Source organism: Megascapheus bottae, chromosome 27 (assembly GCF_031878675.1).
Source record: "Megascapheus bottae isolate mThoBot1 chromosome 27, mThoBot2.hap1, whole genome shotgun sequence".
In the NCBI taxonomy this organism is placed as follows: Eukaryota; Metazoa; Chordata; class Mammalia; order Rodentia; family Geomyidae; genus Megascapheus; species Megascapheus bottae.
In genome coordinates, this window is record NC_143535.1 from 5,626,259 (window position 1) to 5,651,899 (window position 25,641).

General features: G+C 52.1%; 1 protein-coding gene across 3 annotated transcripts; it reads left to right on the plus strand.

Annotated features, from left to right (window-relative positions):
* Positions 1 to 15: 15 nt before the first annotated feature.
* On the plus strand, positions 16 to 24,316 carry Tmprss13 (transmembrane serine protease 13). 3 transcript variants are annotated; one of them, XR_016532801.1, is made up of 14 exons: positions 16 to 62; positions 9,350 to 9,587; positions 9,680 to 9,784; positions 12,282 to 12,404; positions 13,367 to 13,496; positions 14,888 to 14,980; positions 16,035 to 16,078; positions 16,766 to 16,928; positions 18,134 to 18,306; positions 20,757 to 20,855; positions 21,833 to 21,975; positions 22,076 to 22,228; positions 22,779 to 22,931; positions 24,168 to 24,316. XR_016532801.1 is itself a non-coding variant. In XM_090319414.1 (14 exons), the coding sequence occupies exons 1-14, from the start codon at positions 42 to 44 to the stop codon at positions 22,803 to 22,805; spliced, it is 1,551 nt and encodes a 516-aa protein (XP_090175540.1). In that variant the 5' UTR covers positions 16 to 41; the 3' UTR covers positions 22,806 to 23,775. The 3 variants fall into 3 exon arrangements, 2 of the variants coding, with proteins under 2 accessions (XP_090175540.1, XP_090175538.1); XM_090319414.1 differs by lacking the exon at positions 24,168 to 24,316 and adding an exon at positions 12,160 to 12,198 and having other exon boundaries at positions 22,779 to 23,775; XM_090319412.1 differs by lacking the exon at positions 24,168 to 24,316 and having other exon boundaries at positions 22,779 to 23,775.
* Positions 24,317 to 25,641: the final 1,325 nt, after the last annotated feature.

Here is a 25,641-nt window from a genome sequence, read left to right on the forward strand (position 1 = left end):
CTGGACATCAGCTGAGCCCCGAGACCCACCTCTCCCTGACCATGGACAGGGACAGTTGCCGGGTGAGTGCCAGGTGGAGCAGGGATAGGCCCAGGACAGGTGGGGCCCTGCTACCTCCATGCCTTCGCTTTGGGGAACCTTTTCCAGGCTGGAAGTTGAGAGGGGCTACTTGAGACTCAGATCTCTCCGGAAGAGGTCCCTGGGAGGGGAAGCGGATGAAATTTGGGGTCGAGTCAATAAGTACCCCACAGCTGAGTGCTGAATCTTGCTTTGTGGCTTGTGAACACTGACCAGCCATCGATGCTGCTGTGATCAGCTTTACTGTTTGAGACTCTCATCTAACTCAGTCTAATTTAAAATCTAGCCCAAGTGTGGCCAGTTTGAGAACCAGAGCATTCTAACTGATCTTCAAGGTCCACCTTGTCCTAGCCTCCTAAACCTTGCCAGAAAAATGTGATTTTTCTGTGTGACTACGATTTTCAAGTTTTTTTTTTAATTTCTCCTCAACCATCCTTACCTTTATTATTTTGTGCTGGTCATAAAGCTTGAACTCAGGACCTGAGCACTGTCCCTGAGCCTTTTTAGCTCAAGGATAGTCATCTACCACTTGAGCCATAGCTTCACTTCTAGCTTTTTGGTGGTTAAATGGAGATAAATCTCATAGACTTATCTACCTGGTTTGAGCTGCCACCCTCAGATCTCAGCCTTCTGAGAGGTTAAGATTATAGGCAGGAACCACGAATACCCAGCTTTGCTCTTGACTTTTCCTCCCAGGCTGCCACCCCTGCCCTCTGAGCTGCTTTGCCTGGGTCTATGTCTTTACCTCCCGAAGGTCATTTGGCCTTAGGACCCTGAAGCTCCTGGGAGTCTGTAGTGAGCACCAGGGCGGTTCGGTTCGGTTCATGGGGCAGCATGGAGTTGTCCGGAGTGTGGGGAGGGTGAGCCACAGTCCCAGCCAGGGCACATCCTCTTTGGTAGCTTGCTGGGAACCTACACTTAATGAGGATCCCTAGACACAAAGAGAAGGGCCGAGCACTCTCAGGGTGGTGTACTCCCATTGGAGGGGGACAGGAGAGCCTGTTCTTGGGGTGGAGTGACAAGGGTCATGTCCACCCAGGAAGTTCCACTCATCAATCAGGGACCAACATGAAGTCTTCTAATTAACTCGTTAATTAATGAATGAAGTCTCAAAGCCAGGGCAAACCCCACCTTCAGTGTGGAAAGGAGGTGGCCTGAATTTACCTTGGAATGAAAGAATGGTATCCTTTCATTCTTTCAAGTTCTTTAGTTTGTCCCCTGGTTTTAGGTAAAACTCCCAAGAAAGCAAGCACATAGAAGACTCTAATAGGGTCTCCCGATCTTGTCTGCAATCGATAGGTTAAACTGATTGAATAGGAGTGAGCTGGGAGACGTTGGTGTTATAAGGATGCTAAGAGTGTCTCAGCTGACTGTGAGTGGTGACCCTCAGATCTCAGCCCCCTGAGTAGCTAGGATTATAGGTGTATACCACTGGTGTCCCGCTGGATTACATATTTTTAATGCTCAGGGAAGTACAAGGCTCATTAAAGACGAAAGCAGACCCATTGACAGAGCCAGAAGGCCCTTTGATAAATGCTCTGTAGAAGAGATTTCCATATACTGGGGGTTCCTGAGGGAGAGCTGGTTCTATATCCATACAAACCCAGATGCTCTGGGCTAGCACCTGGGTGAGTACCTGTCCTAGGGGCCTGGGCAGGTTTCCAAGATGGCAGACCAGTAAGTAGTCTGAGATTCTCCTTCTCATCCCAGAGCCCCTAAGTGTGGGTACCTCCAAGTCCCTGCTGTCTGCCCCAGAGGCATGCACCCCTATCCAGACCCCCTGTTTCATGCTGCCATTGGCACTGGACAGTCTTCTTCTGTGTTGTCCTTCTGGCTGGCTGATGTGAGCTGAAATGCGTAGGAGTGTTGGGTCTTGGGCTCCAGGCATCACAATGGCCCCTGAGCCTAAGTGTCTTGTCTTGGCAAAACAGCTTCCTCCTGAGATTGCAACAGTGGGGTGGATTGTGGATTGTGCTGGCCAGGTGTGCAGGGTGCTGGTATGGGAGGCAAGAGGGACGACACCACAGGGAGCCCGGTTTGTTGGCTAAGCAGAGGCCTAGACAGCACCTGGCCAAAGCTGGGTCCCCATAAACAAGACAGCCAGGAAGCTCCTGTGTGCAGGCCGAAGCTGGGTCACCCTCCCAGGCACACAGAAACAGGGGCCTTTGCCATAACGGGTACATAAGAAAGCCTTTGATGAATGAATGAATGAATGAATGAATGAATGAAGCATTAAATAAACACAGAGGGTTTGTTTTGTTTTTGATGCCAGTACTGGGACTTGACCTCAGGACCTCCTGTTGTCCCTTCAGTTTTTCTATTCAAAGCTGAAGCTCTACCATTTGAACCACACAGTTCCACATCTGGCGTTTTGCCGGTTCATTGGAGAAGAGAGTCTCACAGGCTTTCTTGCCCAGGGTTGGCTTTGAAGGGGGATCTTCAGACCTCAGCCTCCTGAGCAGGCAGGACGACAGGCATGAACCACCAGTGCCGGCCTTTGCATTTCATTCTGATGTCACGGGGCTCTGTCCCCCAGCCTCCTTCACATGTAAGGGACATCCACTGGAAGGGACTTGATGATGCACCCAAGAAAGCTGTCGTAAGCCTGAAAAGTGGTCCTTCTCTATTGGACGTGAGAAAGATCTCAGGGCTCTAGCTTAGCCCCCTCCATAGAACCTCAGTGCTTTGTGACACCCCCAGGAAAGCAGCGCAGTTGGTCACCCACCTCAGTACAGCCAGGGAGGGGATGTGACTGTCCGCCACTCACACAGCTGTCTGGAAGCTGAAGCAAAGCCCCCAGGCCTTGCTTACCAGAAGTACTGGAGGCTTCGTAGCTCTGGCTCCCTGGCGGAACGTGGTCATAAGCAGGCTGATAGGTCCCTGAACTTGGTCTGTGCCTGCATGGGGGCGTGAGTGCTCACTGTGTGTAAATTTATGTTCTTGGAAGGGAAGGGGAAAGCCCAGTCCAATCTAGTGTAGCCTGGGATAGATTTGGAGCTCCTCACCTGAGATTCCAGCTAACTCAGGGAAGAGGCTCTCAAAGCCCTGCCAAAGGGAATGCCTGTCCTCTGATGTCCCTAGAACTTTGGGAGGGACACTGCCTGCTCCTGAGTGCTGGCCTTGTTGCCATAGTTGGCCTTGCTTCCTGGGTCGCAAGGTCACGGGGAAGGAGGGGCATCCTGGGGCCTAAGCCTAGGCAAGCGTCCTCTACGTTGGAGGGTGGTGAGGGTCTGGCAGGGGAGAGCAGGACATCATGAATCTGTTCAAGGATGAGCAGCAGACACAGCCAGGCTGCCCACTCCCCCCGGCCATGTGACCTTGAGTATGATTCAAGGGGCTTCAAAGATGTTCCATCTGAGCCTATGCCCTGTTCTTGGGTCCTGAGTTGTAGCTTTAGAAGTCCCAGGCATCTGTCAGTCCCAAGGGAGCGCTGACTCATGAAGGTCTAGAGAATGTCTCATCACTGCTGGACTGTCTTTAGGTTTAGGTGTAACTGAAGAGCTTTGTGTCTTCTTGCAGTCTGCCTGAAGCTCTGAGAGAGTGCTAGCTATGCCATGGGCTGGAGAATGGCTTCTTTTTGTCCCTGACACATAGTCATTGCAGGGCAGCCCCGGAGGCAGTGGCACAGACAGCCAGGGTCCTGGGGTCTTCTCCCCGATGGGCTAAGGGCCAAGCGTCTCCGGTTGGATCACATTAGAAGTCCCAGGCGTCTATCGCCCAGGGCACATGGAAAGATAGGCCTGGACTCCTGTCCAGGGAATAGGTGGATGGAGCCTGGGAGCCGGGGCCTGCACTTCTCTTCTCTGCTCCCTTCCCAGGACGCCCGCCCCTAGGGATACCACCCAGCTACATCCCAGGCTGGCCCAGAACCTCTGGAGTGTCCTCATGCTTTAAACCGGAGCCCCCACAGCTGCAGAGACCAGCCAGACGACAGCAGTGTAGCTGGTGTGCTGGCCTGTGTCCAGCATGGTACAAGCTACCAGCGCTGCCACTCTCTCCAGGGACCACCCCAGGGTAGGTGGGGGAAGACAGGCAAGAATGATTGGCAGGCTATGACCCAGGTCTCTGCTCACCCTCAGGCTCACAGGAAGGTGACAAAGAGATCAGAGTACAGGGACTTGGGCATCTGAGTTCTCTTTCTGGGTCCTATACTCACCAGTGAAGAAAAAGGAGTCCCCTCTCTTGCCCCCCTTCCCCCCCCTTCCCAGCCCCACCGGCCCAAAGCATCCCATCTCTGGGTGAGGCAGAACCTTCAGGAATCTCAGCAGCTTTCCAAGGACTGAGTAAAGGAAATGAGTTAGCGCTGTAGCAGGTTAGACATCAGGAAGAACTTCCAGCAGGGTGGGGTGTTAGTCATCACTGCGTAAATAGGGATGGTTGAGGGATCTCCCCTGTAGATGGTCCCTGTAGATAAGATTGCCCTTTACCGGGTAGGGGAGGGAAACGGGGACAAAAACATGAGAAGGGGTATCAACATGTGAGAAGTAATTCACCCACTACCTGACAAATGTAACTGAAACCCCTCTAGACATTATCCTGACAACGATGCCCTGTTTCCACCCCCGTATCAGGTTTGTGTGGAGGCTGAGTAGGGGTTAGAGTTGCAGGTCTCATTCTGGCAGCTGTTTCCCTCTGGCCTTGGGGACTGCTCCTCCATCATTTGAATCTTGGCTCTGTAGGACCCCTTCTTGTCCCTGATCAGAGGGCCTTGCCTTGACTCGGACAGCAGAGTAGTGCAGGGGCCAGGGCTAAGTTCCCCTCCCTTCACGCCGCCCAGCTTCTTTCTGCTCATTCTCCTGTCTTGGTGGCCCTGGGACACCCATGTCCCTGACCCAATGACATAAACCGTCCTCTCATTGTTGCTCATTTCCCTCCACACCCCGCACCCCTGATCCCCTCTGCCCTTCCTCCCCGGCCCATGCCTCCCGTCTGGCAGGGACAGGATCACAGAGCTGCACTTGGTGGGGATTTGAGTGGTGTGTGAGTTTGGACTGGGACCCAGTCCTGGACCTACAGCACTATGCTGCATAGACCAGGCTCGTCTTACAATGCTCCAGGGTACACGTGTCGAAACAGGCTCTGCGGCTGTAATCCTAGCTTCTCAGGAGGATGAGAGCTGAGGACCAAGGTGTGAAACCAGCCTGGGCAGGATCTCCTCCAAAAGCCACAAGTAGAGCTGTGACTCAAGTGGTAGAGTGCTAGCCTTGAACAAAAGAGCTAAGGGACAATGTCTAGGACTTGAGTTCAAGCCGCTATATTGGTACTAGAAAAAGGAAGGAAGAGAGGGGGAAGAAAAGAAGAAAGGCAGGTAGGCAGAAAAAGAAGGAAGGAGAAAGAAAGAAGACAGACAGAAAGAAAGAAGAAAGAAAGAAAGACAGAAAAAAAGGAAGAAGAGGCTGTATTAAAAGGGATGGATGTAGTCATATTCAAACAGATATTGCTATTTTAAGCCAAAGCATTCTTAAGCAAACAAACAAATCCCACGAGGCCAGGGATCCGGAGCCCTCGCTCACTGTGGGCACTTGGCCTGTGTAACCGGTGCCTCGGAAGCTGTGAAGCAGGGTAGGTGGTTAGCTGGGCTGGCAGATAAGGAAGCTGAGGTGCAGGTTGGTGAAGCCACTCACCCAGTGTCACAAAGCCGGAGTCTGCCCTGTCACTCTGCCTTCCCACACCAGGCCACTAGGCTCTGATCCCTCCTGGCAGGGCACAGCACCCAACATGCCTCACACCCAAAAAGCTCATAGACCAAGGTCCGAGATTCTCGGGGGGGTGCCATGGCTCCACCCCAGCTCTCAATAGAGCTCCCAGTCCCTCCCCCGCAGACCCTGGGTTTCAGTGGGGGGCTACCCCCCACCCAGGCTCTCCTACCTCAGATACAAGAGGGCACAGTGGGGTCTTGGCCTGGTGGTGAGGAAACCCAGCTCTTCAGTAGGGCAGTGGCTCAGGGGTAGGGCGGTAGCCTTGAGCTGAAGAGCTCGGGGACAGCGCCCAGTCCCAGAGTTTAAGCCCTATGACTCCCCCCCACACACAAAAAGCTATAAGTGGAGCTGTGGCTCAAGTGGTAGAGTGCCAGCCTTGAGTGAAAAAAATGATAAGAGCCCAACGCGCGAGTCCTGTCACACACACAAAAAGAAAGTTCTGGTCCGTGTGAGTCATGCTTGTTTTATTATATTGAATGGTATGCTAGCTCTGAGTTGGAGCAGATTTAATGTGAATTCCAGTCAGGTGCCTAGCACAAGACAAGACTTAGGCTGCCACTGCTGGGAAGAATGCTCTGGATGCCAGAGCAGGGTCCTCCCCTCTAATCAAAGGGCCTCAGTCTGCCTTTTGCCCAGTACCCTTTTTTCCCTCCTCCTCCTCCTTCTCCTCCCCCTCCTCCTCCCTCTCCTCCCCCTCGTCCTCCCCCTCCTCCCCCTCTTCCTCCTCCTCCCCCTCCCCCTCCTCCCCCTCCTCCTCCTCCTCCCCCTCCTTTCCCTTCTCCTCCTTGTCCTCCCCTTCCTCCTCCTCGTCCTCCTCCTCCTCCTCCTCCCCCTCCTCCTCCTCCTCCTCCTCCTCAGAGGTAGTGAGGTTTGAACTCAGGGCCTTATGCTTGCTACACAGGAGGTCTCCCACTTAAGTACTTTGGGCTTTAGTTATTATTGTTATCATTATTACTATTCCTATTTTTTACCTGGGACCAGTCTAGGATCATAACTCCCCTGCCCATGTCTCCTGTGCGCCTGGGCTCACACACAGGTGTGTACCACCATGCCCAGATTGTTTTGTTTTTGTTTTTTGTCTTTTGCCAGTCCTGGGCTTGAGGCCCTGTCCTTGGACTTTCTCAAGGCTAGAGCTCTACCACTTGAGCCTCAGCACCACTTCCAGCTTTTTTCTATGTATGTGGTACCAAGGAATCGAACCTGGGTCTTCATGCATGCTAGGTAAGCAGCTAACCACTAGGCCAGACTCCCGGCCCCCAGATTGTTTTTGATATGATGCCTCACTAAGTGCCCCCCCACTTCCTTAGTTCCTGGGATTACAGACATGAGCCACCGCACCCAGCTTCTGTCTTGTTTTATAGACGAAGGTAAAGGCTTAGGGTGGGAGTTAAGTAGCTGACCCAAGGTCACACTGCTACTAAGGATACTAAATGACAGGTCAGGATTAGAACCAAGTCTGCCAGACTCCAGAGACACAACTGTCATCAAATGCCCGCTCAGCTCCAGGTCTGGGGCTCAGAGTAGAAGTCGAGCACCTTCCTAGCATGTGCAAGGCCCTAGGCTCCCTCCCCAGCATCTCCCCACCCTGTCTCGAATCAAGACTTCACACTCTCCCTTGGCTTTTTACCCCCAAGGCTAGCACTCTACCACTGGAGCCACAGCTCCACTTTTAGCTTTTTGTTGGTTATATGGAGATAAGAGTCCCATGGACTTTTCTGCCCCCGGCTGGCATCAAACCGCAATCCTCAAATCTCAGCCTCCTGAAGAGCTAGGATTATAGGCACGAGCCACTGTGCCCAGAGCCGAGAGACCTCTTTGAGGGACGAGAGGAAGGTGGCAGATGCTTGGAGCAATGGGGTGACAAGCTGAGAAGGCTCCAGCACTTCCATGAACCTGGACCACCCCTCCCGCCCCACGCCCCCTCCCCCCATGCCCCCTCCCCCCCACGCCCCCTCCCCCCACGCCCCCTCCCACCCCCATTCTTCTACTCCTTCCCCATGGCATTCCTCAGGGGTCTCCAAGCCTAACTTTTGGCTCTGCTTCCTAGTGCTCCTTTTAAGCTCTGAGAACTCAGTCAACCTGCTTCATGTCTGTTTCCTCTTGGCCAAAACATGGATTAGCTGTAGCTCCTGCCTCTCAGAGTAGTTATGATGATTCAGTGAGGAAGGACCCACCGAGCATGTTAAGACTTCTATTCATAAAAATTAACATAGTAAATGCAAATGAATCAGTCGTTCCACCTGCAGCTGAGCAAGTGGAAGGGCCTCGGCGCATCGGGATGAGGCACGCCCTGCTCCTTCATGCTCTTCATTCTGCATCTTCCCTCCGGCTTCCCTAAGGGACCGCAGTGTGCGTGTGTGTACACCTCTGGGCGTGTTTGCACATGCATGCACGCAAGAATCCTAGTCACATGGAGAAGAAGCTTTTTCTTTTTTTGTGGGGAGGGTGATAGTGGGTGCTGGCCTTTAGCTTTTTTTGCTCAAGGCTGGTCCTCTGCCTTGAAGCCACAGCTCCACTTCTGGCATTTTGCTGGTTCATTGGAGATAAGAGTCTCGTGCACTTCTCTGCCCTGTCTGGCTTTGAACTGTGATCCTCAAATCTCAGCTTCCTGAGTAGCTTGGATTATAGGTGTGAGCCGCTAGGATCTGGCTGGCGCTTTTCTTTGACAGTACTTTTCACACATTTGAACAAGGGCAATATTTTATAATCTCAGTAAATTTTTTTATTAAAGAATTCATTAACATTGATTTTTACATCATGTTTCAACTGATGTATTTAACAAACAAGTATTCAAGAAGGGACTCTTTATATACAATCACTGGTACTTAGATTTTAGATTATAATTAAAATTAGGCTGAGGGTTTGTATGCCATACACAGTAATCTATGTAATAAATCATTATGTCTATAGAGTCATAGATTTTTATGTCTATGTAGTTGTGTTTATAGTTCCAATACCACATCCATAGCATTGGGTACGCAAATCCTGAGTCCCCGCTCTTGTACTGTGTGGATCTAATAGCCACATATTAAGGATACCATGCGCCTTTTGCTCCTTTGGTCTTGACTTGTCTCACTCCACATAATTCGCTCTGGATTCATCCACTTCCCTGCACATGCCATTATTTTATCTTGTCTGTTGATTTGAGGTCTGTGTATGTCACCCAGATTGGCCTCAAACTCAAAATCCTCCTAAGGGCTGGGATTACGGCATGCATCGTCACCCCCAGCTAGTGACTTCCAAAAGAAAAAGACGGGGATAGAGGGTGAAGGCGGAAGTGGGGGACCTTCCCCCACTGGAATGACAAGCACTCAGCTCTGCTGCCCCTTCTCTTTACCTCCTCAACGCATGAAGCCCCAGCGGGCTTCCTGAGTTCTTTGAGTCTGAGGAAGGGGAGGTCAGAGGGGAGGCGGCCCTTTGGACTTTCATTCTATTCTTAGCCACACTCTTCTTCATCCTCCTGTCTCTCCTCCCTCCACCTAGTCACATGCCCCAGGGTCTTTGCACCTGCTGGGCAAGACCTACAGCTGGCTGGGAGCCATCTGAGGGATGCTCTTGGCTTTTGTTTGCAGAATGCTTCTTCAGCAAGGACGTCTGCAGCCCAGGCGTCCCCAGCCCGAGCATCCTCAGCTCGGGTGTCCCCAGCTCAAGCGGCCCCTTCCAGGTCATCATCGATTGGCTCCTCATCTCCCAGGTCGATATGCGGGGCATCTCCAAGCAGAGTGTACCTGGTTAGAGCAACGCCGCTGGGGGCCGTCCCCGTCCGGGCATCTCCTGCCAGGCCAGCGCCGGCCACCAGAGGGAGCTCAGGTAAGGGGGATGGGGGAGGGGGGTCCATCCTCCGTCCTCCCTCCTCCAGACTCTGTCCCCACCGCCCCCTTCCCATGCCATCCTGCTCCTAGGTCCCAGCCTGCCCAAGTTCTCCTGGAAGGAGACCCAGAAGCAGCTGCCACTCATCGCGTGCATCCTCCTCCTCATTGCCCTGGTCATCTCACTCATCCTTCTCTGTGAGTCCAGTAGAGGGCGCAGGGAGGGTCTGGGTGGTGCTGGTTAGAATGGGCCCCGGTAGGGAGCACGCACAGGGCGGGGACCCCGTGCTCACCCAGGGGGGAGTGCATCCACTCCGGGACACCATTGCAAATGGCCCCTGTGAGGTGGCAGGGTTGGGTGTGGGGCACCGGGGAGCCTGGCTGGGGTCCCTCTGTGCCGCTGTTTACTGTTCAACCCACGCGGGCTGGGTGATCAGTGCACTCAGCTGACGGTGGAGGGGAGCATCCCAAGCTCCCCAGGCCACGAGGACTAAGTGACGTGATGACACATGCCTGGCACAAGGTCTCACCCTAACACAGTCCACCTATGAACACCGACGGCGGCTGAGCAGGGCCTCCTGCTTCTAATCCCAGCTGTTGTTGAGATGGAGGTTCACCTCAGCCCAGGCAAAAAGTTAGTGAGACCCATCTCCACCACTAACTGGAGGGTGGTAGAGGGAGTCTGTGGTTCCAGCGACACAGGATGCATAGGGAGGAGGATCCCAGACCAAGGCAAAAAAACCACAAGACTGAACAAAAACCTAACTAACTTATAAGAGAGATGGAGGCGTGGCTCAAGTAGTAGAGCATTTGCCTAACACATGTGAGACCCCGAGTTCAAACCCCAGTACCAGGGAGAGGGATGGAGGAAGGAAGGAAGGAAGGTGGAGAGGAAAAGCAAGCAAAGAAGAAGAAAGCAAGCTTCCCAGCTCAACACTGGTGGCTCACGCCTGTAATCCTAGATACTCAGGAGGCTGAGATCTGAGGATCATGGTTCAAAGCCAGTCCGGGCAGAAAAGTCCCTGACACTCTTACCTCCAATAGACTGCTTAGACAAAAGCTGGAAGTGGCTCAAGAGGCAGGGCAAAAGAAGTTCAGAGACAGAACCCAGGCTCAGAGTTCAAGCTCCAAGATTGGCACACACACAGATATTCAGTCAATGGCGACTGCACTGGAAACAACGCAAGCCAAATGTGTTTGAGGGTAGCTACGAAGATGAGGTGACAGCTGTGTCGGCTAGGGTGTGGAGGCCAGGTGAGGACTGAACAAGAGACGACTGCGACCCACACAGAGCATCAGAGCACATACACAGCAACCAGAAATATTGGGGTGGGGGGAATGGAAGGAGATGAGGTTGGCATGGAGGAAAGGGAAGGGACCCACTTTTCCAGGGGATCCTGGGCCATCTGTTTGACTCGGTAAGACCAGGCCACATGGCAGAGAGCTTTAAATGCCAGGCCAAGGCGTATGGATTGTGGTGAGGGGTGGGTGACAGGTGGCAGGTGGCGTGGACTGTGGGCAAGATTGCTGTGTGGGAGGCAGTCGAGTGGAGCACAGCTTAGCACCACGCATTCCTGCAGGAGAATCCGCCTCTGTCCCTCTCCGGCTGTGTGCCTTCCACAGGTCAATTAACATTCCAAGCCTCAGTTTCCCCATCTGCTAACCAGTCACTGCCATGATTCACATCAAGGCCTCCAGACCTTGAAGAGTCAACCACAGGCACATCCTGTTGCATCTTCTCTCTTCCCTGGTGTGGCCCACCTGCTCCGTGAACGCAGGGGGTGTGGCGCCCAAGGCTGGCTTGCCAAATGAAGTTCAAGCTCCTGACCTGGGTTTATAACATTTGTTAGAATTCCCCGTGGCTCCTTCAGGATAGAGGCGGTGTGATTTGTGCAGGTCACTGAGAAGCTGCACAGCAGAGTCAGGACAAGGCATCAAGGTGACGCCATATGGAGAGTCCGGGGCATGCGCAGAGAAGAGGACAATGATGACGACAGGGAGAGGAGGGCTAGACAGGGACATGAAAGGAGTTGGATCAGGACCTGCAGGGAGCAGGCCCTCCAGGCATGCTGAGACACCTGGGGCCAGGAGGAGGATCCGAGGTTGGGACCAAGGGGTCAGCCGAGGCTGAGCAGTTGGGACACCGGTTGTCGGGTATCTGCAGCCAGATGTTTCCAGGCACCAGGGGTGACAGTGAGGCCTGGGAAAGAGATGGGAGAAGTCAGGAGGCCGATCTCCACGTAAGGTTTGCAGAGTTGCTTTCTTCAACCAGTGGGAATGAGCCACTCATTGAGTGGGAAGACATTTAAAGTTGAGGACAGGTATTGGGGTGAGGACTTAGCCCAGGGGGTGCTCCTTGTTTAGGGAAGAATGAAGAGAAAGCACACCTGGAACTACCTAGGCAGGTAGGACAGTAGCTTTGGAAGAGGCCAGACAGGTTAACTGGAGCAGTTCAAAGGCGCCTCTGCAGCTCTGTCTCTGTCTCTCTGTCTCCCTCTTCTGGTGGCTGGCTGCTTGCAAAAGCTTTCTGGAACATTCTGGTGCATTCCTGAGCAGCTTTTCTCTCCACACAGATGGGGGACGGGAGCCCCAGAGTCCAAGAGGGATTGCAGGTCGGTGCCTCAGAACCCCCAGGGCCTTGGGCTGCTGAGAATAGGGCTGGTGAGGAGTCTACTGTTTGCCTCTTGTCTTCTAGTCTACTTCTGGAGGGACCACACCGGAGTCAAGTACAAGGAGCCGGCAGAGAGCTGCTCCAAGCAAGCTATCCGCTGCAATGGGGTGGTAGACTGCAAGCTGAAGAGTGATGAGCTGGGCTGTGGTAAGGGGGCTGGGTGAAGGGAGGAGTGTGTGTGTGTGTGTGTGTGTGTGTGTGTGTGTGTGTGTGTGTGTGCGTGTCCACACACTAGCCAACTATAAACGGTATTTTCCACCTCAAGACAGCTCAAGCAGGAAGTGATGGATACAGTCCCAGAAGGCCTGGGTTCTAGCTACAGCCGACTTCAGTCTCCTACTGGGTCTTGATTGCTGGGGGACTTAGACAAGTTGCTTACCGTCTCTGGGCTCCAGTTTTCTAGTTTTCAGATGGAGTGGATTGGATAAGATTGGAGGCTCTCAAATAAAGCCAGACGACTTCAGTGTGGGACTGAGAAAAGCAGGACAGCTCTGGCTAGTGGCAGGTGATGGGGACAGGGTGTTCAGAGCGCCTGTCCCTACACCCCTCCGCTGTGTCCAGCGGGTCACCTTCAAAGCCCTACAAAAGCACAAAGATTGTTCAGAGCTTTGGCCATCAGCATTCTGTGCGTGCGTGGCTGATGTAGCACCCCGTTTTGTGTGCCTGTGGGTATTTGCACATGTGCGTGCATTCATATATGCCTGTGTGCACATGGATCTTGTCCACCTAATTTCTGCGCTCACATGTATACTTGCCCATGCTAGCACGTGAAGGAGCCTGTCCCCTGTGAACACTCAGTGAGACCATCCATCTTGTCCTGTCACCTCCTTTGGGCATGGTATTGCCGTCTCAGGATGACAGCTCCCGGTGGTGCTCGCCCCTTTCCCGGGTCCTGCCAGAGAGATCTTCCCTGCTCCAGCCCTGCCCCTGCCCTTGCCTTGACTACCCTCGCTGAGCATCTGGGCCTCTAGCCTTCACGTTCCAGGACCTGTCCCATGCCTCAGCCAGAAGCCCCAGGACGAGTATTTCCGGGCGCCTCCTCCAGTTCACCCCCCAAGAGACTCTGCTTCCTGACGCTGAGGGTCTGCTTTCCCCTTTTCTACCCACAGTGAGGTTTGACTGGGACAGGTCTCTGCTTAAAGTGTACTCTGGAACCTCCCACGAGTGGCTGCCTGTGTGTAGCAGCAGCTGGGATGACTCTGACTCCAAGAAGACCTGCCAGCAACTGGGGTTTGAGAGGTAACCTGGAGGGCCTGGCCTCTGGGGCATTGCAGGCACATTGCAGGGAGATGCCATCGAAAACCATAAACAACAACAACAACGGGAAAAACCTTGCCTGTGAGCCGGTGACACGTTCTCATAGATCCCACCTACTCAGGAGGCTGAGATCTGAGGATCATGGTTCAAAGCCAGCTTGGCCAGCAAAGTCCGTGAGACTCTTACTAGGAACCAGCAAAAAAACCTGTGGCTCAAGTGCTAGAGTACTAACTTTGAGCAAAAACAGACAAACAAATAACAACAACAACATCTTAGGGACTGTACCTGAGTCCTGAGTTTAAGCCCTAGGACTGGCTCACACACACACACACACACACACACACACACATATATAGATGTGTGTGTGTGTGTGTGTGTGTGTGTGTATTTAAAGGTTGCAAGTGTGACATAGCAGTAAAGAACCTGATTCACAAGCATAGGGCTCAAAGTTCAAACCCTAGTCCCACTGGATAAATGAAAACAAAAGCCATGAGCTAGTGGGGAGGGAACAGGGGAGGAAAACACGGGAGGGGATATCAATGTTTGAGAAGAAATACACTCACTACCTTAGTGCATACATAACTGTAACCCCTCTGTACATCACTCTGACAATAAAATTAATTTTCTGAACAGATCTAGGGCTTGAACTTGGGGCCTGAGCACTCTCCTTGGGCTTTCTTAAGGCTAGCGCTCTACCACTTGGGCCACAGCACTACTTCTAGCTTTTTCTGTGTATGTGGTACCGAGGAATTGAACCCAGGGCTTCATGCATGCTAGGCAAGCACTCTGCCAGTAAGCCATGCTCCTGGCCCTAAAATTAAGTTCTTTTTTTTTTTTTTTTTTTTTTTTTTTCCAGTCCTGGGCTTGAGCTCAGGGCCTGAGCACTGTCCTTGGACTTTTGCAAGGCTTGAGCTCTACCACTTGAGCCTCAGCACCACTTCCGGCTTTTTTCTATGTATGTGGTACCGAGGAGTTGAACCCGGGTCTTCGTGCATGCTAGGCAAGCACTTTAACCACTAGGCCAAACTCCTGGCCTCCTAAAATTAAGTTTAAAAAAAAAATTAAAGATAAAAAGCCATGAGCTACTGGGCGCCTCCCCAGTGCCTCTGCTGCGGTGGGTCCGGGGCAGGCCATTGAAAGATGAATTTCTAGCAGAGGATGTGGATGCTGCCAATTCAAGACCACACTGGAGAACCTCGGGGCTAGTACATGGGTGGGTGGGGTCAGCAGTCCTGGCCTTCGCCAGGAGAGTAGCCGCCATGCTCACCATTGGCGTCTAGCTTCTGTCTGCAGGGCTGGGGTGCTCTCCTGCTAGCCGAGGGAGTTGGGGGTGCCCCATCTGCAGTGCGTTCACCCTTATCTCCTTCCTATAGTGCTTACCGGACAACTGAAGTGGTCCTTAGAGACTTTGTCAGAACTTTCTCCGTCTCTCAATACAACTCCACCATCCAGGAAAGCTTGCACAGGTACAGCAGGGCATCCATGCTTCTGTGTGTGAGCTGGGAATGGAGAGGAGGGAGGGGGCTGAGAGGGGCCTTGAGTCAGGGCCCCCCTTCCTTCCCGGGGCTACAGGAGGGCTTCACAAATGGTCACAGTCTTCCTCACATCCTGGCTTAGAAGTTTATATATATATATGTATATATATATATATATATATATTGCTAGTACTAGGGCTTGAACTCAGGGCCTGGACACTATCCCTGAGCTCTTCTGCTCAAAGCTAGCACTCTACCACTTGAGCTACTGCTCTTCTCCGGCTTTTTTGCTGGTTCTTTGGAGTCTCATTGACTTTCCTGCCCAGACTGGCTTCAAAACATGATCCTCAGATCTTCGCCTTCTGAATAGCTCGGATAACAGGTGTGAGGCACCAGTGCCCAGCTTAAAAGTTCTTATTGAAAGCCTTCCTTCACATGGTGTCTTGAAATGAGAGATGCCCCAGAGTTTTCCTGGTTGTTATACACAGTTACTAGACTGTGGGGCTTCCGTGTAGCCATGCATTTGGACTGTGAGTCTATCCAGGGGGGGACAAGAGCAGGGAGATGGCAGATGCAACAGTCTGGGCCTCCAAGGACAGTCTGGGAAGCATCAGCAACCTCCTGGGCCTCCTAAGCTCATGGCATCTTTGTCCTGGCCCCCTGAGGGAGGTCTGGGGACACTCCTCCAGCAAGTGATGTATGCTTGTGGAGGGGAGCGAAGAAATCAGGCTCCCTGAGATGCAGGAGCTACACCGCCAGGCCCTCCTATGAGTTCAAAGTCATGGCGACCATGAAGTCCTAGGCTCAAAGAATGTGGGGTCTGGGTGATGAGTGTGACCTACTTGAAGTAGGGTCCTGGGGGAGGGAGGGAGGGAGGGATCGAGAGTGGAGATCATTTACTCTGAGCAAATTATGATGAGAAATGCCCTCCTGAGAGAAAGAAGATCAGAACCTCTACTTCTCATACTTAGGGTCATTTCTGCAGTATGGGACAGGACCTAGGAGGTGCTGTGACCTCTGCTCACCTCCATGTTTTTTCCTGCAGGTCTGAATGCCCTTCCCAGCGGTACGTCTCTCTCCAGTGCTCCCGTAAGATGCTCTTCCTGGACTGTGGGAACCGGAGGCGGAGGCCTTCAGTGGGGGATGATTGGCACATGGGCCCGTGGGAGGGAGAGGGATAGAGAGAAAGACACTGGGCTAGTCCAGGATAACATTTCTCTTCTGACTAGTAGATGCCAACTCCTTTGCTTAGAAATGAGAGATCCAGGCATGGGTCATTTTAGGGTGATAGAATCTGTCTGATTTCCTTAGTCTAGTGGATACAATGCCAAAATATTGGGCACTGAGTGAATGCTTGCTTAGTGGAAGGAAGGAAGGAAGGAAGGAAGGAAGGAAGGAAGGAAGGAAGGAAGGAAGCAAGCTGACTGGGATCAAACTTCCTATTGGATGATTCCAATAACCTATATGAGAAATAGTATTTCTGCTCAGGCAGGAAATAGCTATGCTACCATGAGTAAAGAGGTAATTCATGGATGGATGGATAGGTGAGTGGGTGGATGGGTGGGTGGGTGGTTGATGGATAGGTAGACAGGTGGATGGGTAGATGGATGGATGAGTAGATGGATGGATGGGTGGATGGCTGGATGGGCGGATGGGTGGATGGATGGATTGGTGATCTATAAGACAAGGCTTCCTAAGGCTTCCCGGGACCCAAGGAGGGTGACAGAAGCTCTGAAAGACGCAGACTTTACCCTTTGTTTTCTCTACTTTCCCTAGACTGTGGCCTGAGAGCCATGACAGGGCGGATTGTGGGAGGGGTGCCAGCCTCGGAGAGCAAGTGGCCTTGGCAAGTCAGCCTGCACTTTAGGACCACCCACATCTGTGGGGGCACACTCATCGATGCCCAGTGGGTGCTCACCGCGGCCCACTGCTTCTTCGTGTAAGTGCCTGAGGGCCCAGGAGACAATGCCGTGGGGGTCTGGGCATCTTTCGTGGTAGAGGACTCTGATGTGAGTCTGGTCCCCCTGACCCGCATGCTATAATGCTGCTGGGAACACACCAGAGTGTGAGCTGTGGGCATTTGCTCTGAGTTAGGTTCATGGATGAGAAAAATGCCACTGAGGGCCCCCTATAAAGAGTGTAGCAGGCAGGAAAAGGGTCTCTGGGTCCCGGTCCTAGAGAGCAGGAGCATGAGACCGCAACAGAAAAATCTGGGTATGGTGGTGTTTTCCTGCCATCTCGCCTATGACAGGAAGGATAAAATAGGTGCATCACAACCTAGGTTGTGAGCAAAAAAAGCAAGATTCCATCTAAAAAATAACGAGTGCAAGCCGGGTGCCAGTGGGCGAGGCCTGTTACCCTACCTACTATGAATAGCTCAAGATCTGAACATCCTGGTTCAAAGCTAGCCTAGGCCAGAAGGCCTATCAGACTCCTATCTCTAATTAACCAGCATGAAGTCGAAAGCAGAGCTGTCGCTCAAGTGACAGAATGCTAGCTTTGAGCAAAAAAGCTCAGGCACAGCATCTAGGCCCTGAGTTCAAGCCCCCACGATATATGCAAAACGAGGGCTGGAAACATGGGTCAACAGTAGAGTACCTGCCTAGCAAGCATGAAGTCCTGGGTTCAAACTCTAGTACCCCCAACAAACAAGATGAAGGAAAAAGCTTGTGGGCTCTACTGTTGCCACTTCCAGAAACAGAACTGGGCAGCAGAGGAGCCTGAGGATCGGCAGTGCCACCCCAGGAATTGCACACAGCTTCTGCCCGCCCCTAGCCAGCCTTGCCCCATGCCCCCCAACTTTGGAAGCACTGGCTTCCTTGGGAGTGAGGGATTCATCAGGTCGTTTTGTCCCACCTAACTCTCTGTGGATAGACTCCAGCCATAATGATGTCGTGATGCAAGAACGGCATTCATTCCTAGGTCGAGAGCCTTGCTCATCCCTTCCCCCTTTATCATTGTAAGGTTCAGAGCATTCTGGAGGAGGGGGGTGGAGGGGGGGAAGCACTGCAGAAGGGAGGGGTCAGCGGGAGGGACGTGCTTATTAGTTCACCAGCTCGAGGGCTCCCCCCAGCGGCCACTGCATCCGTGCTCCAGCCTCTGAGGAGCACTGCTCTGCCTGGTGCTGTCTTGTGCGTGTGGCAGGACCCGGGAGAGGATCATGGAGGGCTGGAAGGTGTACGCAGGCACCAGCAACCTCAAGGACCTGCCGGAGGCTGCCTCCATTTCCCAGATCATCATCAACAGCAACTACACCGACGAGCAGGATGACTACGACATTGCCCTGGTGCGACTCTCCAAGCCCCTGAGGCTGTCCGGTGAGTGAGCCTGTTCCCTTGAGCAGCACCCTCGGACTTGGCAGCTCCCCGGATGCGTCATGGGTCCTCACTGTCTCAGCACAGCAGACGTCAAAGACTCGTAGAAATCATCAAACACACAAACAAACAAACACGTTATGGTACAGTTGGAGAAACTGAGACCCTGTGATGGGAAAATGAGCTTGTCCCTCTCGTGCTTCCTTTTGCTTTTATTCACATTTGCACATCCAATGTGGCAAACTGGCCACACACAGAGCCAGGGCTTGGGAGACTGGTCCCAATCAATAGAAATAGATTGGTGTGTTTCACCAGAAGTGAGGCCGCCACGGGCACATGTGATTGTGTACATTTCCCAGCTGGTCCTGCAGAGCAGGTCCTATTATTAGCTTCCTGTGACATCTGAAGCAGTGGCACTTTAGAGAGAGGTAATTACCTGAGGCTGTGAGTGACAGGTGGTAGCTCCAGGATTGGCTCTGGGTCCATCTGACTCGTGGGCAAATGAATGTCCTCCCTCTTTGTGGGAGAACAAAGATGGCAAATTGTCTACACCACTTTGGAGAATGTGAGCTGAGTTTACATTCAAACAACTAGCTGTCACTGAAGCTGGATCGCAGGATCAAATGAGGCTTCGCCGCAGAAATTCTTAATCACCAGCCCAAAGCCCAGAGGTTGACGCCTGTCATCCTAACTGCTCAGGAGGCTGAGGTCTGAGGTTCATGGTTAGAAGCCAGTCTGGGCAGAAAAGTCCCTGTGAGACTGTTATCTCCAATTAACCATTCAAAAACCAGAAATGGAGCTGTGGCTCAAAGTGGTAAAGTACCAGCCTTGAGCAAAAGAGCGCAGGAACAGCACCCAGGCCCCGAGTTCAAGCCCCACAACCAACCAAAAAAGTTATTAATAGGCTGAGAGTTTGGCCTAGTGGTACAGTTCTTGTCTAGCAAGCACCAAGCCCTGAGGAGTTTGATTCTTCCGTATCACATACACAAAAAATGCCGGCTCAAATGGTAGATTGTTAGCCTTGGGAAATCTCAGAATAGTGCTCAGGCCCCAGGTTCAAGCCCCAGGACTGGCAAAAATAAAAGCTATTAATCTCTGTGGACAAAGAACACCATTTAATTATTAATTCACTCATTCACTCACTTGTTCACTTACCAAATACTTTATGTCTCCTGTACAGCCTGCTTTGCAGTGGCAAGTGGTAAATTGCACGCAATGGGCGACATATTCCAGGACAACCAGGAAGGGCCAATGATGTGATGTTGGGGAGCAGAGGGAGCTGTGGGGGCATAGATGGGACACCCAGTTGGTTCTGGCAAGGTAGAGGGGTAAAGGATAGGAAAAAGTAGCTCAGGAGGGGCCTGAAGAACGGGGCAGGGTTGTCTTGCTTAGCTCCTTGAGAGGATTTCTAGCAGCCTTAGTCAGCGCTGTGGATAATCCACCATTCTCATGCTCAGAGCCTGAGCTGGTGTTTGCTGGCACATTCATCATGGGGGTGTCATCTCTCATGAGTCAGAGCAGTCAGCAGTTAGAGAAGAAGGAGGATCCCTGGGCAGAGCTCAAGTGGGCTGGACTGGCCTTACGCCGTGCCCACTAAACCCCACCCACCAGAGCCATGCCTGTACTTCTACCCTGCAGAGCCTAGGGCCTCCGGTGAGGTATCTTCCAGCCCTGCTACTCATTCACTGAGGCCTGAACTCAAGCTCAGTATGCACGACCAGAAAGAATAGCCTTTCTCAAGCTGATAAACAACAAAAAAAATGGACTCCATTCGGCGACATACATAGATCTTACCTCTCACCTACCTCCATCCCTTTACTATGTTTTAGAATTCTAAAACAAGTTACATTTCTCAAGCCAAAAGAAATCTATTAGAATATCACTTTTATGACTCTGGCAGTCCCTGTCTAGGCTCTGGGAGGCCCTTGATCCCGACACTGGCTGTTAGTCTGATAATCATAGCTAAAGATTTATAAAGATCTGTGGTCAGACCAAGTGTTCTGATATTTTGGCTTTTATCAGGGCTTAAACTTGGTTGGCAGGCTGAAGACCTCGAAGTCACAGTACCTTCTGAGAAAACTTTTGAAAACTCACTGATAAATCTGCTTTTCCCCAGGAAAACAAGTGGGATGCAACAATGGAAATACATTGAAATAATGTTATAGAAATACTACTAATAGAAAGTATGAACAAATAATTGAAATAATCATATTATCATGGAAGTAATAATAGAAATAATATCACATGCCCACTAATGATTGCAATAGGATTCTTACTAACATTTTGCCTGGGTTGGCTTCAAATCACAATTCCCTCCAATCGCCACCTCCTGAAGAGCTGGGGTTACAGGCATGAGCCAATGCCTGTGGCCTTTTATTCACCAGTACTCCTACCCCCTACCCCAACCCCTCCAGCCTCATCCCTTTTGCTGATACCTTGAGATCTTGTTGCAGCTCACATCCACCCTGCCTGCCTCCCCATGCATGGACAGACCTTCAGTCTCAACGAGACTTGCTGGATCACAGGCTTTGGCAAAACCAAGGAGACCGAGGGTGAGGACAAAGATGCTAGGCCGAGTGTCTGTGCATGCGTGTGCGGTGGTCATGTGTCTGAGTGTAGAGATGAGGGCCGATCTGGGTGAATCTGGCTGTAGATATTCTTGGGCCTGAGTGAGCCTGAGACTACCAGGAAACTTCTGTGGCTGAGGCTTTTTGTGCTCACGGCTGGTGCTCTGCCACTGGGACCACAGCTCCACTGCCAGCTTTTGGCTGGCTAGAGATAAGAGTCTCAGGGCCTTTCCCACCTGGACTGGCTTTGAACTGCAATCCTCAGATCTCAGCCTCCTGAGTAGCCAGGATTATAGGCGTGAGCCCTGATGTTTAGCATGTTTGCTATTTTTTTGTAGTTGCCTGGGAACCTTGTTTTGTGTATCCTATAGGAGAAGGACGAGGTGGTCTTATTTTACATTACTTCATCCTGGGAACAGAGGGCCTTGGGGGCAGCAGTGGTCTAAGATGCCCCATGTCAAGCAGGAGGGCACCACAGAGGGCCTAGCTCTTTAGACGCAGGCCAGTTCAGTGAGTCGGGGCCACCTTTCCCTGTGATGGAATGGTGACATGTCCAGATGCAGCTTCCCTCTGGCCTCACCTCCATCTCCTGTGGCTCTGGGAGGGTCACTTCCTCCATTCTACGTGTCCCCACCTCTAAGGAAATCAGCACGCCCTGCCCCCTTGAGGACACCTGGTTTCCTAAAATCCCCCATGGTGCTTTGCAATAGACAAACATCATCGGCTGGGCCAGGTGTTGGCTAGGCTTGAGAATGTGCACACGAGTGTGCCACTGTGTTATGTCAGCAAGCTGGATCTGCTGTGCAGGTTCCGTGCCCTTGGGTCCTCAGTGTCCTGCCACAGGGAACCTCCTTTGGGCTGGGTCCAGGCACAGCCATGGTGCCCTTTCCTGGGTTAAAGGTCTTGAAGCTTCCTAGCTCTCACTGGCTTCCTCTGTCTCCCCCATGCTCACCACACTGAAGAGAAGACATCCTCCGTCCTCAGGGAGGTGCAGGTCAACCTCATTGACTTCAGGAAATGCAATGACTACTTGGTCTACGACAGCTACCTCACCCCGAGGATGATGTGTGCTGGGGATCTCCGGGGGGGCAGAGACTCCTGCCAGGTGAGGCTGCTCGTGCCTGGCACCCAGGGTCCTGGGGACCGGGCAGGCTGGGGGCTCATCCCCGCCCCCGCCTGACTGCCATGCTGGCTGTCCCTTGCAGGGGGACAGCGGCGGGCCGCTGGTCTGTGAGCAGAACAACCGCTGGTATCTGGCAGGGGTCACCAGCTGGGGCACCGGCTGTGGCCAGAAAAACAAACCTGGTGTCTACACCAAGGTGACCGAAGTCCTCCCCTGGATTTACAGCAAGATGGAGGTGAGAGCCCTGTCTGGAGCTGCGGCATCCAGGAAACAGCGCCTCTTAGACCTTTTTTTGGGGGGGAGGGGTTGCTCAAGATAAGGTCAAATGTCAGCCATGAGGTGTATGTACCCTGTGCTGTATTCATTTCCACAGAACAGAGCCCGGGTGGTGGGGAAATGTGGGCATAGGCTCAGCGTCAGCCTCCTGTCCTAGGGATGGCCAGCCACACAGCCGCTGGACTGTGCAAGGCCACCCTCCATGGCAGGAAGTTGTGCATCAGGAACCAGGACTGTACCCCAATTCCACCAACCCGGCCCAGGCTCAGCTTTGCCTGCGCTGTCTGCACAAAACTAGAAAGCCAGGAATTCCATGCACAGTTCCTTTCTGCTCTGGGGACAAGGACAGAATAGTGGAGCACAGAGGGAGGAGCTCAGGGAGCTTCTCTTCTTCCTGAGGTTCTCCTCTTCTCCCAAAGGCTGAATGGGGGGCCCTCAGATGCCCTGTCCCACCTCCCTTGTGTTTCTGTGCTCCTTGCCCACTTTCACCCCCTGGGTCTCTTCCTCAGAGCGAGGTCCGCTTCCAGAAATCTTAACCAGCACCACCCCATGCTACGGACTGCGACAAAGACCAAGGGCGAAGCCTTCTGTGACGTCTCGGCCAATGGCCACCAGGCACTTTCATGATTCCCATCTCTATTGTCTGCTGCCTCTGCCAAAGTGTACGTGTGTGTGTGTGTGTGTGTGTGTGTGTGTGTGTGTGTGTATGCATGTTGTGTGCATGTGCTGCTGCCATCCTAAGTTCTCCAAAAACCAGAAACGGCAGCTCTGTTGGCAAGTCCAGGCTGAGAATCTTCTGGAGATGGAGTCTGGGCTTCATGGATGTTCCTGAGAGTCCACACATAAATGGAGAAGGTGGAGCTAGAATAATACTTGAGAAGGGCCTGGAAGATGACCTCAGAAGTTCTTGCTCTTTTGACTCTGACTTGAAGTTGAGCCCAGAGTGAGCAGACACCCAGCAACCCTGGGTGACACCATATGTTCCCCTGGAGTGGATGGTGGACTTCAGGAGAGTGCTAGCTACCCTGAGCTGGGGCCATCCTTAGCGGAAAGCCATCCCTGCTCATGTACTGAACATCTCGCCCTTGCTTGCAGCGGGGCCCTCGAACGTCCAGACATGGAACTCTGCGGGAGTTGTGCGGGCTGAGGACTGTAAACGCCAGCTCACTGCATTTGTTTGGTCACAAAGTTCTTGGAATAGATTTTATTTTATTTTATTTAAGAAAGAGAAGTAGATGTGTTTTTAAAGATTCTCCCCCCAATTTTTTTTTTTATAAAGGTCTTAGCTGGGTATGGTGGCTCACACCTGTGATTCTAGCTACTCAGGAAGCTGAGATCTGAGGATCATGGTTCAAAGCCAGCCCAGGCGCTAAAGACAGTGAGACTCTTATCTCTAATTAATCACTAGAAAACAGGAAGTGGGCTGTGGTTCAAGGGATAGGGTGGTAGCCTTGAGTGGAAGAGCTCCAGGACAGCGCCCAGAATTTAAGCCCCATGACCCACAAAAAAAAAAAAAGAAAAAATATATATGGGTCTTGAGAGTTAGCATTAATAATCATTCCAAGGACTCCAGGGGACTCAGGGAATATTGCTGTAGTGTCTAACAAAATGTTCCTGGCTTCAAGGGACCAAGGAAGGGAGGAATGAAGTCCACTGGAAGGACATTCCCATGTCAGAACCGTGGCCAGGACCCCTTTGAGATCCTGAGGGACGTGAACCCTCACTTGGGCCTGCAGACAAATCACAGCGGCCCGTGGATGGCTCCGCCTCTTAGAGCTACCTCTAAGGCGGGACACAGTGAAGACCCAGGGGACAGCACCCCTTATGCCCAGAGACTGTGCCAGAGCTGTGGGGCTCGTTCCCAGCCTTCTTCACCTTTCTGTTTTCATTTGTTCCAGCATCAACAAGGGAAAGGTCAAGAAGAGAAAGCAAACACTGTCCCCAGTGGCTGGGCAGCATCTGAGGGGGTTGGGAACACTCAGAGTATTGGCCCCACTGGGGAGAAAGGCCATATTTTCATCACCACCACCTCCGCATCAATAAAAGTCATGTCACCTAAAGTTGTCAACGTGTCACTGGTGACCTCAGTGGAATTTGGAGACTGAGGTTCTGGGGTCCAGACATCGTGGACTGGCTTTCTTATTTGGACTCTGCTCACCTTACCACATAACCATTCACCAATAAAGCAGACAAGGGGGTCATGCATGGGCTGCAGCTAGAGATACCAGGGGAGGCCCTGGAGGGAAGTGGGATTTGAAATGCGCCTTGAACAGTAGACATTGGCAAGCGTGCTCTGGGACTTGTCCTTTTTTTTCCTCCTCTACCATGGTCTTTGCTTGCTCTGCCACTCAGCCCAGTGCCCACTCAGTTGGTTTTCAAGGGGATGGGACCAACTCTGTGTGTGTGTGTGTGTGAGTGTGTGTGTGTGTTGGCTCTCTGACTCTGCTCTTAACTTGAAGCTTCTCACTTCCAGCCACACCTCCTCTTGCTTTTTGCGGGTTAATTGGCTTTGTCTGCAGTGCTGGTTCTAGCCTCACCTCCTGAGTAGCTACAACTACAGGCTTGAGACACTGGTGCTTAGCTCCTACTGGCCTCTCCTCAAGATGGACTCTTCATTGTACCTTGCTTTGCCAGAACTTACTAAAGAGACCTCTGCTCCTAGGACCCCATGAGGGTACCCAGTGCCCTGCACATGGGTGCTTCTGGACTCAGCAAAGGAGTCTCAGGTCTGCTCCCCCACATTTCCAGGCAAATGTGAGGCCCAGAGTTCAAGCCCCAGTATTACTATTTCTATCTGTCTGTCTGTCTATCTATCTATCTATCTATCTATCCATCCAGCCATCCAGCCATCCACCTACCTACCTACCTACCTACCTACCTACCTACCTACCTACCTACCTTCCTATCTATCTATCTATCTATCTATCTATCTATCTATCTATCTATCTATCTATCTATCTATCTATCTACCTATCTATCCATATAAATATATGTATATATATTCTTTTTTTTTTGCCAGTCCTGGGCTTGGGCTCAGGGCTTGAGCACTGTCCTTGGACTTTCTCAAGGCTAGCACTCTACCACTTGAGCCTCAGCACCACTTCCAGCTTTTTGCTATGTATGTGGGGTACCAAGGAATCGAACCCGGGTCTTCGTGCATGCTAGGCAAGCACTCTACCACTAGGCCAAACTCCCGGCCCCTGTATATATATTCTTTTAAGCTTAAAAATTTCTTTGTCCCAGAACACCTACAAAGCCTACTGAAATCAGAGAGGTGGGGGAGAAGGTGTGATGGGGCTTCCCTGGGGTTCGAGAAGGTGTGTTGTGGTGTGTGAGAGCCAAATGTACATGGAGACCTTATCGGATATTTCC